This window comes from Carassius auratus, unplaced genomic scaffold (assembly GCF_003368295.1).
Source record: "Carassius auratus strain Wakin unplaced genomic scaffold, ASM336829v1 scaf_tig00214405, whole genome shotgun sequence".
NCBI lineage: Eukaryota > Metazoa > Chordata > Actinopteri > Cypriniformes > Cyprinidae > Carassius > Carassius auratus.
Window position 1 is genome coordinate 366,473 of NW_020527645.1, and position 16,426 is coordinate 382,898.

Here is a 16,426-nt window from a genome sequence, read left to right on the forward strand (position 1 = left end):
GAGTCTGTTGGGTCATTTTGTTGGGTTATTTTATTTCTTTTTAAACACTTTTGGGTAGTTTCAATTTACCAGGTGTTGGGTTAACCCTGCTGGGTTGCATCGCTGGGTTGTTTCAGGCCAGCGCTGGGTTATTTAACGCGCCTTGAAGATGTTTAAATCGCTCCCCAACTGTGATTTTGGAAGAACAACGGGGCAAAGCCACGGCTTTCAACTGTTTTAAGGTAAGTTTATTTAATATTTTCATTAATAATTATTTTAAATTGGCAGAATTATAACTTTTTTGCTGCAACAATACTGTTAAACTTCTACAGGCCAGCATTATTTACGTTAAATGATGAACAGTTTACCTCAAACGGCCAACCTACATTACGTGACTCACATAATCGTGTTAAGGTATATGAGACGACAGATTAATACAGTTTTATTAAGTTTCAGACAGTGACGGATGGCTGAAATATACGAATACCTGTGAAAATAGAGGAAAAAGTCGTTTCTGACACTGAAAAGCGAATTTGACATTTAACTTAAGTGAGTCAAATTAGTTCAAAAAGTGAATACGACTTTCTGCTCTAATGTAAACACCTGCAGTTGTCCATATCGACATGTAAATCATACAATTACGTACAATATAGTCGGACCACATGTCTAAAAGAACCAACGATCCGGTTCAAATAAACCGGTTCAGTAGTTCTCAAACAAAGTGATTCCTGTAAAAGAATCGACGTCTCGGGGCATTTTAAAGTGCGCGCACGCACAGCGAGGGCCGCGTTAGTGAGGTGATTTGATGCTTGTGTGGTTTTTAAAGTATTTTTACATACAAATTATAATTCAAATTATAATTTCCTGTCAGAAAAGCACATGGATACATTTGTGAGAGAAAAACTCGTCGAGTGCAGTCTTATTGAGGCGTCTAACGGTAAGTTCGTGTTTATCAACTAACGTTAACTAACGTTATATGGACTGTTTTAAAGCTGCGGAGTAACCCAGTAACGTTAAGTTACCTACGTGACTTGTCATAGAAATGTCTGTGTGCGCGCATGCAGTGTGATCTGTGCCAGTGACTGTGTGTGTTTGATATAGCCAGCATATTAACATAAAACTGTGATTCATAATGAACATCCCATTGATTAGACAGTTTGAAAGCACACCTTTCAGCCAATCACTATATCATATCCTGCTTCTGTAGACCAACTCATAGGTGAATTTAACAAATAATCATGATGGGTAAATTTCATGATTAAGTCCACACAGTTAATTGAACTTTTTTTTATTATTTATTTTAAAGGTTGGAACAAACATGGAATTCCTTAACTGAGCAGAGTCCACAAAACCCCATCCCATTGTCGTGGTGATTTAAAAATGCCAGCAGATCTCTCAGGCATTGATCATAATCAATGGACAGGTAAGGATATTCTGGACTATTTTCAAAAGGAATTGCAAATCTTATATATTTAACTGTATTTTTCCACATGTGGACACATACATTGTGAAATAGTCCAAACTCAATTGAAAAGCATTTGTATTTCAGATGCCTTACACAAAAAGCTGTCAATTTGTATCAAGGGTGGAACTATACTATGGGGCGTGTTTGTATTGGGAGATATTTTGTAGTTTTTACCCCAAATCTCTCACTGTATGCACTCTGATGCACGTCAGCAAAACAACATTGCAGTTCTACTCTTATTTATCTATTTGCATCTTACCCTATATTTTATTCCTCATGTGAAAAGCATTTGGTTAATGGTGAATATTGACCAATAGTACCATGTGACTCTAACTGTTAGCAGGGGATAGTAGCTGCATTTGGGGTAAAAATGACAGAATTATTTATTGTGTGACCTCTACTGCCCTGAAAGACAGCGGAGACCAGGACAACTAGAGCCCCAGATACAGATCCCCTGTAAAGACCTTGCATTATTACACACTATTTTCCTATTTAATACTGTAAAGCTGCTATGATGCAGTATTTGTTCAATATGATAGGCTTATTACTCATAACACATGGAAAATACAGCTGCAAACGGACTTTGCTTTTCCATTTGAAATTTGGCAGTCACTGTGCATTCATGAAAACTGAAAAGGTAATTTTTGTTCAAGATTTGCAATTGTGTTTGGATTATGTCACAATTTGTCACATGTGGAAAACGCAATTGAAAATATAATTTGCAATTCCTTTTGAAAATTGTCCTTCCATAGACAGGCTCTGTAGCAGAGTACACTGCTCTCAGGTGTAGATCTTTGCTTCAGAGCTGAAGTGTTTGACAAGTTCACCCAAAAATGAAAATTGTTAATTATTCACCCTGGTCTGAAAGCTCTCGAATATCATCGAAAATATCTTAACTTGTGTTCTGAAGATGAACGAAGGTCTTACGGGTTTGTAACGACATAAAGTTAAGTAATAAATGACAGATTTTTTGGGTGAACTATATGTTGAACTACCCTAAGCAGTGCACATCTACCTACATAGAGTCTTTATATACTTGATATAAATTTAAGGACATCTTTAAATTTAAATTTAAAGAATGTTAATTGTTAATGCCATTTCACTGTGTATTTAAATAGCTAAATATGTCAAAATGTAATAGTTAAACAGCTAGACACAGGTCATTCAGAAATAATTTTCTTATTTATTGCAACTGTATTTCTGTGATTTTTATTTTATTTATTTATTTAGCATTTGCTGGAAACAAAAAAGGGGAAAATTTCATGTTGTTTGTCATTGGTACAAAATTTTGAATGTCAGATGGCATTAAAAATATTTTTTAACAGTCTAAACCTATATTCTTCATTATTTATTAATCCATGATTGCTTTGTTAAGCAAAAGTGAAATTATGAGAATAACCCAGCAAGAATAACCCAGAATCATAAAAATGCAAACCCACAAATGGTAAAAATGACTCTAACTTGGGTTTTCTAAATAACCCAGCTTGCTGGGTTAAAATGTGTAAACCAGCATGTTGGGTTACTTTAACCCAGCACGTGTTCTGTCCAATATTTACCCAGTGCTGGGTTGCCAATTGGGTTATTTTTAACCCAACCATTTTTAGAGTGTACTCCTTACATTTTCACGCAAGTATCAGTAATTTCTACTCCTTACATTTTAAAAATAGCTTCGTTACTTCTATTTTATTTCGGCTTGTTTTCATTCCGGCTTGTCATCATTTAAAAAAAAAAGAAAATATCCAGATAAATCATAGATTAATCTAGATTAAAATGGCTCATTCGAATTCTGCCGACGGCATTCAGAATATGTGTGTTAACCCAAATAAAATTGTCAAACAGTAAGTCTTTGAGAAGGGGTTTATCAAGCTAGGTGGTGCATTAGAAAAGGGGCTCATCTCCTGTTTCCAAAATGCATCACAAAGTGCTTGAAAAAGCTGTAAACTAATTCCACATTGCACAAGGTGCACACAACCTTACGCCTGTTTCACACATACACTTTTACCAGTTGGCCCTGTTTAAAACTTTTTTATTTGTATGGTTGTTTATTTTTATTTATTTGTGCTATTTACACAATGTTTCAGTTTTTTTTCAAGTTTGTAGGTGTCAAGGTACAGAAACCAAATAATTAAATGTAAAATAGCACTGGATAGTCTTCAATGTAAAAATGAAATATACAATCAAACATACATTTATTCAGACACCTTCAGCATTTCTCACATTACAGTTTTGCTATATATATCAAAAATTATATCTGGTGTCTGAATATTTTTTATTATGACTGTTAAAACTACAAAGTAATTCAGTCAACAGCAGTGAGTGATTTTCATTTTCATATTCTTGGATTAACATTACAGCATTCAGTAGCTAAATTAGGCGCGGTCACTTTAAGAGATGATGAACGCATCCAATATAATACACATCCCATTTTTGCCCTCAACTGTTTACTTTCACTTCAGAAATAACTGACAGTTTTTTCGAGCATAATTTCCGATGTGGATATTTTGACATATTTTGTAAGTATTTGTCGACAAAAGAGCAAAAATAAGCAAATTCGGTGTTCAAGTGTTTTGAGACGCCTTTCTCTGAGTGAGCCCTGAACACCAGAACACCGCGAGTACTGAATTGGGCTCTTTCACATCTTTTTGTTTGTTCAAACTGCGATTTGTATTTGTTCGTTCAGGTGCATGAGGGACTTCGAGGGGAACTTCGCAGAAGAGAGCTCGGTTCAGTGTCGCTGTCCGTGAGACGCATCTCTCTCTCTCGTGTGCACCGAACACAGCGCGCGAGTAACCAGCTTCTCTCTTCAGATTTTCTGCTTCTTGTGTTTGGATGCTTTAATGTTTAAAATCGACAAGCGGTAAGGCTTAAAAACACGTGAAAAAGATAAGCTTTCGTGACGATGCATAGCAGTGGCCCGTCAACTGTCCTGAACATCTTTTTAGCCTGGCCTCAGCCAGTCGGTTATATAAAATATGTGAAAGTCATCATAGCTTGCTTAGTATAGACCCAGCTCCCAACCCAACTTTGAGAATAGATTAACGGCGATATTTTTTTTATCGCCTGATAAGAGTCTCACGTTAACGCAGCACGTTAACGGCAATAACGGCCCACCACTAATATATATATATATATATATATATATATATATATATATATATATATATATATATATATATATATATAAATTTTGGTTATTTTTAGAATTACAGGGCTTAATTTCTCTGCAACAGCCTATGAGAACATTGGTGGTTGCACATAGATGGACACCCGGAACTTTTGAAAACACATTTATGTATCACCAAGTCAACTCAAGACTTCTCTCTCAATTCAGATGGCAATTGTTATTCATATGAACATATGTAAAGAATTATTTACATGACACATTTGAAATTATTTACATGACACATTTGAAAACACATTTATGTATCACCAAGTCAACTCAAGACTTCTCTCTCAATTCAGATGGCAATTGTTATTCATATGAACATATGTAAAGAATTCTTTACATGACACCTCAGTGATAAGGTGATTTGATGATTTATTCACAGTGGAGAAGATAGATGTGTGAACCTAGGAACGCACTGCAGACATGGCCAGTTGCATGGTTGTCTGCTCTAAATAAAATGTCATTCTCTTGGAATAATAGATTTAAATGTAATAATATAATATTTATTATTTATTTAAATATCTGGTTTAAAAGGAAAATAGACCCAATATAGCTGAAATAGTTTTCTTAAATTTTATCTCTCAAAATTATGGGTCTCAAAAAATGTGGAGATTAGCATTAATAAGTAAATGCAACCTCTTATTTACATGAGGCAAACAAAGCTACTTGGTTTGCATTTTTAAGTATGTAATTGTAGGCCTATAAATATTTAAAAAATATGTTGCATACCTGTTACTGCCATAATAATGACCCATTTCAAATGTTTACATGCTTTTCTGGTCTTTTTGTTCTTAATAAGCATTCAATCACTGTGATGGAGCATTTCTGAAATAGTATTCTTGTAAACATTTTAGTATTTCAATATATATATATATATATATATATATATATATATATATATATATATATATATATATATATATATATATATATATATATATATATATATATATATATATTTTTATTGTAAAATGCATGCAAAGTACAACAGTTAGTATATGGTGTTAAACAGTGGTGAAAACGGTTTCAAACGGTTAATTTTGAAATGATTTAATCTCAGAGATGTGGATTTGCAATTAAATTACCACATGACCTTGGGATTCAGCTGGAGATTTTCATGGGGATTGTGGGAGAAAAAACAATGACATTCTGGATTCAGATGGCAATAAAATCACAGACTAACCCCTGTAAATGTTTATAATCGCTAACGTCCCCATGAGAACCAATTACCCTTCGAGTACCCTTGGCTATTATGTGCTTTTATCAGGTGGAACCAAACACACACCATTTTTCATTCATCTCCATTTTTGCACCATTTTGCACTCAGCAGCATTAGATGCCTCTTCAGTGTTAGCTCCTTTGATTTGTCCTATTTCTGCCAGCTCCTCCAGGTACTGTAACTGGAAAACAAAATAAAAGATAATTCAATAATGCAGAAATTGTCTATTGATTTATAAATGTAATGATTAAAAAAAACTGATTACTCTTAAAAATATGAATATCACATACTCCTGCCCTGAGAGCAGCTCATAGATCATAAAAAATAACAGTAATATAAATATTGAGTACTTCTGCCCCGGAGCAGTATATAACACACTAAAAATAACAGTAGTATGAAGATAGAGTACTCCTACGCTGAGAGAAGCTCATAGAACAGTAAAAAGTCTTGGCCTAATGGTTAGAGCATCGGACTCCCAATTGAAGGGTTGTGAGTTCTAGTCTCGGGCGGAATTGTGGGTGGCGGTAGTGCATGAACAGCTTTCTCTCCACCTTAAATACCATGACTTAGGTGCCCTTGAGCAAGGCATCAAACCCCCAACTGCTCCCCGGGTGCAGCAGCATAAATGGCTGCCCACTGCTCCGGGTGTGTGCTCACAGTGTGTGTGTGTGTGTTCACTGCTCTGTGTGTGTGCATTTCGGATGGGTTAAATGCAGAGCACAAATTCTGAGTATGGGTCACCATACTTGGCTGAATGTCACTTTCACTTTTCACTTTAAAATAACTGTAATATGAATATTGAGTACTCCTGCCCTGAGATCAGTAAAAATAACTGTAATATGAATATTGAGTACTCCTACCCTGAGATCAGTAAAAATAACAGTAATATGAATATTGAGTACTCCTACCCTGAGAGCAGTACGTTACACTAAACATAACAGTAATATGAATATTGAGTACTCGTGCCCTGAGAGCAGCAAGTTACACTAAACATAACAGTAATATGAATATTGAGTACTCGTGCCCTGAGAGCAGCACATAGATCAGTAAAAATCACAGTAATATGAATATTGAGTACTCCTACCCTGAGAGCAGCACGTTACACTAAACATAACAGTAATATGAATATTGAGTACTCGTGCCCTGAGAGCAGCACATATTTTAGTCAAATAATAGTAATATGAATATTGAGTACTTCTGCCCTGAGAGCAGTGCATATATTAGTAAAATAACAGTAATATAAATGTTGAGTACTTCTGCTCTGAGAGCAGCACATAATACACTAAAAATAACAGTAACATGAATATTGATTACTTGTGCCCTGAGAGCAGCACATATTTTAGTAAAATAATAGTAATATGAATATTGAGTACTTCTGCCCTGAGAGCAGCACATAGTTTAGTAAAAAAATAGTAATATGAATATTCAGTACTTCTGCCCTGAGAGCAGCACATAATACACTAAAAATAACAGTAATATGAATATTGAATACTCCTGTCCTGAAGGCAGCACATAGTTTAGTAAAATAATAGTAATATGAATATTGAGTACTTCTGCCCTGAGAGCAGCACATAGTTTAGTAAAATAATAGTAATATGAATATTGAGTACTCCTGCCCTGAGAGCAGCGCATAATACAATAAAAATAACAGTAATATGAATATTGGTTACTCCTGCACTGGGAGCAGCTCATAGTTCAGTAAAAATAACAGTAATATGAATATAGAGTACTTCTGCCCCAGAGCAGCTAATAATACACAAAAAATAACAGTAGTATTAATATAGAGTACTCCTACACGGAGAGCAGCTCAAGGAACAGTAAAAAAAACTGTAATATGAATATTGAGTACTCCTGCCCTGAGAGCAGCGCATCGTTTATTAAAATAACAGTAATATAAATACTGGAGATATGAATGAGTACTTTTTCGCTCATTTCGGTTTCACAGACAGTGTGGAAGCATAGGAAAAGCATGTTTTACTCCAGTTACCTCATAACCAGCTTTGCTGCAATCAACTGATGAAGCTGTCAAGTGAAAATGCATGATTATTTGTTCTGTGTATCTTTGTTCGCTAATTATCTTTTAAAATGTTAGAGATTTTCTTTTTTTTCATTAGAATACGTGGTAAATTAACTTACCTTGCAACAAATGCCTCCCAAGAAGTGTCAGTAACGTATCTGTCTGAAGTATTCCTTCCACATGTTCAAATTTCCTGACTCCGCCTTTGCTTCAAATTAATTGGTTGAATCTGTAAACCAATCACTTGCCCTCAGAACATGTTTGAGTAAGTAAAACTCCTATCTGTGAATGGCAGAGGTAAGCATCAGCTTCCCCTTTTGTTTTTGGATTAACATCTTTATAGCCTAAACTTTAGAGGATTTGATTTGGAGAGAAACCACTGTAATAACTGTTTTTAGAATTTTTGTCAACATTTTGCTTTAAACGCTTTTGCATTTTTTTGGAAGTAGTAGGGCTAATAAAATGGGCCGTGAGACACGACTTAAGTTTTTTTTAAGCTGTTTGGCTGTGACTAAGGGTTAGATCTCTATTTTTCCTTTTCTTTTTATTACTGTATTATTATTATTAGTATTATTATTAGGCTAATTATAGGCAAATAATTTTGTTTTAAAAAATAACGTTATTAACCGGTATTTCTTCCACCCGAACTGGAAACAGAAATGATAAAATATTGATTCTGCTCGGAGCGAACCGATTGATTGTTTTTTTTTTTTTTTTCATTTTCAAGCCCTGATGGTAGGAAGCACTAGGCAGACAGAAAAAAAATTAAGTGTAACATACAGCTCCAAATTTTTCTTAAATCAGCATCTCTACATGTATGGCTTTCCATTCCTGTTGAATTCCGACACAAAGAAACCTCATTCTGCTTAATAAAGTACTGCTTAGGTGATCACCAAAACCAAATCTTATTTAATGAGGAAAAGTATAAAAACCACTGTCACTATCCTCTTGCAATAGGTCCAGGATGGCAAAAACAGTGCTAGTAGTACCTCAAACGCAATAGGAATCAAATAATAACTATTGATCGTGCCAAAAGAGTAATTCCTTGCATACCATCAATTAAAATCACCGCCATCAACATTCAACCTATTGGCAAAGGTATCACTCATCAAACCATCCATATTACAGTCAAGATTGCTCTGTTCCATTCAGAAACCCTCTCATTTTATGGTACAACTACACCCCAGCATTCAGTAATACTAGGAAATCCTTGGCTAACCATCCACGACCCACAGATTTCTTGGGGTTCCAGGGATCTTACCAAATGGTCACCGTATTGTATCATTGCCTGCAAGGTAAAACACAACTTCAATGTCTAACCACGAGTATTGAAAGTCCAGAAAATAACGAACCAGTTAATATTCCCACAGAGTACATTGAATTCAAGGAAGTCTTTAGCAAAGCTAAAGCTGCTATGTTACCTCCACACCGCCCTTGGGACTGTGCCATAGACTTATTACCTAACACTACACCTCCTAAAAGCAAGGTATACCCATTAACTATACCTGAAATGCATGCCATGGAACAGTACATTGAAGAGGCTCTGGATTTGGGTTTTATCCGCCCATTCACATCACCAGCATCATCTGGATTTTTCTTTGTGGGAAAACAAGGATGGAGGCCTCCGACTCTCACTGAATATTTCAGGACATTCGAAATCACCACGTTATCGGCTACATTGATGACATTATAATATATTTAAAGACATGTAAACAATACATCCAACATGTGAAAGATGTTCTGTCTTGTTTACTGGCAAACCATTTATATGTAAAGGCAGAGAAATGTGAATTTCATGTCTCAAATACCACTTTTCTATGCTACAAGATCAGTCATCATGGAGTGGAGATGGACACAAAGAAGGTTGAGGCAGTTACAGAGTGGCCACGTCCAGGAATAACTTAGATTCTTAGGATTTGCTAACTTTTACAGGAGATTCATCAGAAGCTGCAGTACTATTGCAGCACCACTCACCGCTTTGCTTTAAGGCAGTGGTTTTCAACCTGTGGTCCGCGGTGGTATTGCAGGTGGGCCGCCAATAATTTTCTGTTCATTTCCAGTCCATTCTAGGGCTGTGCGATTAAAAGAAAACGTCCTAAAATCACGATTTGAGCATGCGCATATGCCTAACTCCAGGTTCACACACTGTCTGTGATGCGCCTTTTTTCTGAGCCAATGTTGACGGATCAGAGCGTTCTCACTGCGGTAAAAGGCTAGAAATAAAAACGTGCGAAAATAATTCATGTCTAACACATGAGCTTAGAGTGAATTTGTTAGTGAACAGGATGCAGTTTAAGTGAGAGGAGACACGTTTTAAGTGTGCACACTCTCTCCTCGCAAAGCAGCGTGTATCTGAGCAAGCACGACCGGTTTTGTGACAGAGCAAAGGAAATCTGCTGCGAACAGAGAGATTCGCACTCGTGCATTATTTTAATGTGCTTTCGCGTTATATTTATGCGCTCTCACTGCTGACCGCATACACATACTGTATACACACTGCAAACACCTGAGGCACCGCTACAATTAATGAGCTCTATGAACAATGCATGGCAAAAAAGAAAAAAAAGTCCCTGTATACAGGATTTTTTTTTTTTTTTTGCCACAAGTCTATAAATTTTTTTACATCTTCACTATAGTGATAATTTTGACTTATGTCTGTTCTAGAGATGTTACAACTTTTTGATAAAGCTCTGATTGGTTTTCTTTTGGAAATATATGTTTCAAATTAATCCTGAATGCATTTATGACTGTAAAAGCACAATTGCAAAATTGATCAAAAAAATCGCGATAGTTTTTTTTTTTTTGTCCATATCACACAGCCCTAGTTTATTCAATAAATATAGTTTAAAATCTAGCTTCTGAGTACTAAGTTATTAACCCAACAATAGCGGGGTCAGTTAATTTTTTTGAAGTGGGCCGCGCAAACATATGTGTTTGGTTGTGTGGGCCACGAGTTGAAAAAGGTTGGGAACCACTGCTTTAAGGAAAACCAAGGAAACTATTGTGGACACCGCTTGCCCAGACAGCATTTGATACTCTGAGGAACAGCTTTACCACTGTTCCAATTCTGAAACACCCAAACCCTGACCTACCATTCATAGTGGAAGTAGACGCTTCTGATGTCGGCATCGGAGCAGTTCTATCCCAGAGACAAGGAAACCCTGGTAATGTTTTTCCATGTGCTTTCTTTTCCAGAAATCTAACCACAGCAGAGAAAAACTATGATATAGGAAACAAAGAACTACTTTCCATCAAGGAAGTGCTGTCAGAGTGGAGACACTGGTTGGAGGGACCACATCATCCATTTCAGGTGATTACAGATCACAGAAATTTGGAGTATATCAAGAGTGCTAAACGTTTGAACCCAAGACAGGCTCGGTGGTCATTATTCTTCACCAGATTTCAATTCACAGTCCATTCACAGTCCATTCACACCATTCACAGAATGGTAAAGCCGTCACGAAGATATGAGTCAGAGGAAACTTCTTGCTGCCAAGGAGTAATTCTTACTTCATCAGTCATTGTGGCACCTATCCGTTGGGATATAATAGAGGAAATTCAAAGAAAACAACTAACAGAACCCACACCATCAGGATACCCCCCCTAACAGTCAATACATTCCAGGATCTCTTCATCAGAGCATCATGCAATGGGTCCATACATACTCGAGCTCTGGAAATCCTGGCATTCAGCTGATAGAGAAACTGGTGCGTAATTCATTTTGGTGGCTTGAATTAACTAATGATGTCTCTAAGTATGTCAAATCTTGCAGTGTGTGTGCTAAGTCAAAGACACCACGAAAGCTTCCAGCTGGTCTCTTGGAAACCTTGCCTATCCCTCAGCGGCACCTGGTCTCATCTGACGGTGGATTTCGTCACTGATCTACCCAACTCCAACGGGTGCACCACAGTAGTAGTTATTGTTGATAGATTTTCTAAGGCCTGTCGTCTAGTCCCACTAAAAGGATTAACATCAGGTTATCATCCTCAAGCTAATGGACAGATGGAGGGAGTAAAAAAAGAACTTGGGTGTTATCTTAGATCCTACTGTAGTCAAGAACAAGAACGTTTGAATGTACTCCTACTCTGGACATAATTTGCAAGAAACTCACTTACTCGCTCATCTACAGGACTCACCCCCTTCAAGTGTGTTTTAGGATATCAACCCCGCCAAGTTCCCTTGGTCGGGTGAACCTTCCGAAGTTCCGCCGGTTGATGACTGGGTCAGAAGAAGTGAAAGGGTCTGGGACAGCGCTCATGTGAGGCTACAGAAGGCAATCAGAGCCCAGAAAATCCAAGCAGATCGCAGGAGATGTCCCCATCCAAACCATCAACCGGGTCAGAGAGTATGATTATCAACTTGAGATCTACGGTTGTGGCTACCCAGCAAAAAACTCAGTCCATGGTATGTAGGCCCATTTGTATAATAAAACAAATTAATCCAGTAACATACAGGTTAGATCTTCAAGCTTTTTACCCGGTTGAAACCTGCTCACTCTGCTCCTGGTCCTGCCACCTAGGAGATGTTATATCAACCTTTTGTCTGTATTTTGACCACGATTATCTGCCTTATCCCTGTGTGTGACTATATCTACAATAAACATCTCTGCAAATGGTTTCGAATACTCAACCGAGTATCAGTCTACATTACAGTCAAACAGGATAATAGTTAAAATAAAAATGCAAGAAGACAATAACAAGCAGTAATTTTTCCACCTAAAGTCAGTTGAGTTGAGTTAAATTTGAGACAAAAAGAGGCAATTCAATCTTACAACCTTCTTGTCAAGCATAACACAATAAAGGTAAAATAACTTACCGTAATTCTTCAAATAAAAGCCGGGGCCTTTATTTAATTAAAATGCAGAAGGTAACAGGCTTTTATTTGAAGCAGGCTTTTATTAGAGGCAGGCCTTTATTTCTAATTCAATCTGTTTGATAAACAATTGTTTTAAATAACCCGTTTTAAATTAAAAGCGATAGCGTTCCAGTGGACAGAGATCATAACATTAGCACAGAATCAGTTCAGAATCAATCACTAAAAGAATCAGTTCGGTTCAGACACGCTCTGTGTGTCAGTTTGCTTCACGCTGAATCATGCATGCAGTATCATCAGCCTCTCGGTTCCCGAATCGGATGCTTCTCGGTTCAGTGTGGGCTGTTCACATATCGCGCCTAAAAATCGCTTGCAGTAGCTCTGCTACTAAGTTTATTTAAAAATGGATATCCATATACAGCTATGATCAGTGTTTTCTTCATCTTGGCTGAGCGTTCAATGTTGTTACGGGAAAGGATGAAGGTTACTGTTTAGTTCTTGTCACATGACCTGCGGTGCGTTAGAGGCATTCTGAAAAGTTGAGATGTTTTTAACTCGATGCGGTGCGGACCCGCCTGGAAAAAATCGTGTGCGGATCGCGACCGTGTCGCTTCCATTATGTGAATGGCCCCTAAGTTACTGGTGATCTGAAAACCGATGCAACCGGTTCTTGACTCGAGAACGAGAAACGCTTAAGCATTGGGCATGTACGTTCGTTATCTGGCTCAGCTGCACAAATTTTCCCCCAACCTTTATTTAAGACCGGCCTTTATTTGTCCGTGTTGACCACGCTCCCGGCCACTATAAGAGGTCCGGCGTTTATTTGACTAACGGTTTTTATTTGAGGAATTATGGTATTTCCATTGTGGTCCTTGCTTTAAAAAGAGAGAAGAAACCCTATTCTAAAATCCATTCACTCCTGTAAAATAACAAACAGATCAACAATTCCTTATACATTTAAAGACATCCTATCTAAAAACAGTCTCTTCAACCCTCACAATATGTTAATACCTTAATATCTAAAGGCAGCATATTCCAATCTTTTGCGCCCGGATATTTAAGCGACCTTTGATCATACAGTGTCCTTTATCTACATAAATTAATTTCCTTAATGCTCTGTCTGGTAAAATGACCATGTCTTACATTAACCCGAAAAAAAATAAGAATTAAAATATAATGGAGCCCTATCATTAATGATTTTATGTAATATTTTAATTTCCGTAATATTTTCTTTCAATTGGTAACCAACCAAGCTGTCGAAAGTGTGTATTATCCACATACACTGCTAAAAGAGTGTAATCCTAAAACTAATCTTATCAATTTATTCTGTGATTTTTGTAACTTTATCATCCAAATTCTGGATAAATCAGTCATCCCAGATCAATCTGAATCAGTCAGTTCATTGAGTATTCAGTGATGTCAGTTCTCTTCCAATAGTGTCTGTGCAATTAATCAAGTGCCCCCAACTAAGCAAACCAAAGGAGACAGAAGCAAGGAACCAAAACTCCATCAGTGACAGAAATGAAAAAAAAAAACCTTGGGAGAAACTAGGCTCAGTTGGGGGGCCTGTTCTCCTCAGAATAGACAAAACCAGCATGGCGTGGTTTAATTCCACACTATGGTATAGGTGCAGAGGATTTGTCTGGTTCCTTGTCTGGTACAAGCGGTGATGAGTTCTTTGCAGGGGATCTGTCTCCAGGGCGCATCTAAGTTGACTTGGTCTCCACTTACATTAAGGGCTGTATAGGTTGTCTCTAGGTTCTGATCCACCATCTGATCTTGATATTGACTGGATCTGGATGGCTACAGTGACCATCTGTTCTGGATACCGACTATATCTGTATGGCTACAGTGACCTCGAAATAAGAATGAAACAGACTAATATTAGCGTAGATGCCATTCTTTTTACGAAGTTGCAAGTACAGAGGGTGTTATGGGAAGTGTTCCCAGTTCTGATTGATCAGATTAATGCAGCCTAACAATTCTTCAACACAGTGGTTCCCAAACCTGGTACCAGAGGCACCACAACACTGCTCGTTTTGCATGTATACTTAATCAGACACCCCTGATTCAGGGTCATCGGCTCATTCGTAGAGATCTGAAATGTGTGTGTCAGCGAAAGAACATATGCAAATTGTGCAGTGTTGGGGTGCCTCAAGGGCCACTGTTTGGAGCCACTGCTTTAACGGATTTGAATTATAGAAATGTGATAGTGTGTTATTGTGTGTATATGCCAGGTTAAAGAGATGGGTCTTTAATCTAGATTTAAACTGACAGAGTGTGTCTGCCTCACAAACAATGCCAGGTAGATTTTTCCAGAGTTTGGCCGCCCTAATGTTCTGGGTATTAAACTCAGTGAGAGTTAACTTCAACACTATCCTGATGTTTATATAATTCTCAGTCAATCAGATTGAATTGGCCAAATCCGACTAAAATTTTGATCGCATTGTAAGAGGTGGTTTATTCCTTTTGTAATCCAAGCGAGAGGACATGTAAACACTTGATCGGATTGAAAATGATGCACTGAACGAGCTGCTCTTCCTGGTAAATTAAGTGTCATAAATAAGTGTTCTGTCATTATAAAACTCCCCTTTCACTCAGCATATGTGAAGTGGAACAGGACCACGTCCCACCAATCCTTGTTTAAGACTCTCATCAACAGACAACTAGTTTTGGGTGCAGGAAGTGACACTTTTTTTTTAAGTAACGTTAAGTAGCACAACAGTTCATGTGTTGGTCGTCGCCTAATTAGAACCCGAAGTAGATAAATATCACGTGTGCTTTATAAAGCAGTATGCAACAGCAGCGGGAAACTCTGTATATTCATGCAGTGTGTGCATGTTAAAAGAGTAAATCCGATCAGAAGCTTGTGACATGTAAACACGCATATCAACACGATCACTTTATTCAGCGTTCATGTAAACACTACATTCGGATTCATCAGTCAGAATGAATTCATTCCGATGGAAGCAAAAAGTGTCCATGTAAACGCACCTACTGACTCAGAGTTCAATATTTTACCCTCATGGAGTTCATCCAAAATCTCATATTAGTGTTAATCTAACTCTTTAGAGTAAAATAACACTACCTTATATATAAAGGTGCTGTAAGTGTTTCACTGTACTAAAGCATAAAAATATCATAATATGTTTGCAAATATTTAAGAAACATGCTAAGTTAACATAGTTGTTTATCTAAAAAAATAAAAATAAAACAATTTTACAGTCAGTCATTCTCCTCTGAAAATGTGCATTCCATGTCGAAATGTCAGTCTTTGTTTTGGTCTGTATAAACTACTCACTACCAGTTTATCCAATTGTATTCCAGACATTCTATATCATTTTTTGTATTTTTCGGGTTCCGGTAGGGTGCAGCAAAGGGTTAATAAAGAACCCTTTTGGGACATTATTTCAGCTTGGTACCTGGCAGATTATGAAAATAGACACTTTAAGGATTTTAACAAATCAGGTGGCATAAAAAAAGCTGAGGGGTGCGCGTGGACCCCTATTTCCATCTAGACTAAGAAGGGTCTGTCTGCAGACTGCAAGACAGGGGCGTAACTTGACAAAAGAGGCGTAACTTGAAGTTGTTCAAATCACACAGAACCACGCAAGATGTCAAAATGAGAATTTGTCGGGATGTGTTCGAAACGGCATACCCTTTAATTAGGCACTTAATTTCAATAAGTACTAATTTAACAAGTGCTAAAAGAGTACATAATCTACAGCCTAAATGCGTATGTATGAAGTATGTATGCAATTTGTATAT

General features: G+C 37.2%; 1 protein-coding gene across 3 annotated transcripts in view; it reads right to left on the reverse strand.

Annotated features, from left to right (window-relative positions):
* Window positions 1–16,426, reverse strand: part of plxdc1 (plexin domain containing 1) — a 293,884-nt gene that overhangs the window by 244,993 nt on the left and 32,465 nt on the right. The window contains exon 2 of one of the 3 annotated variants that reach the window (XM_026257641.1): window positions 5,896–6,010. The exons of the other annotated variants lie outside the window; for them this stretch is intronic. Within the exon in view, the coding sequence (XP_026113426.1) occupies window positions 5,896–5,905 (10 nt within the window). The 5' untranslated portion in view covers window positions 5,906–6,010. The remainder of the gene's footprint in view (window positions 1–5,895; window positions 6,011–16,426) is intronic. 3 annotated transcript variants of the gene reach the window in all.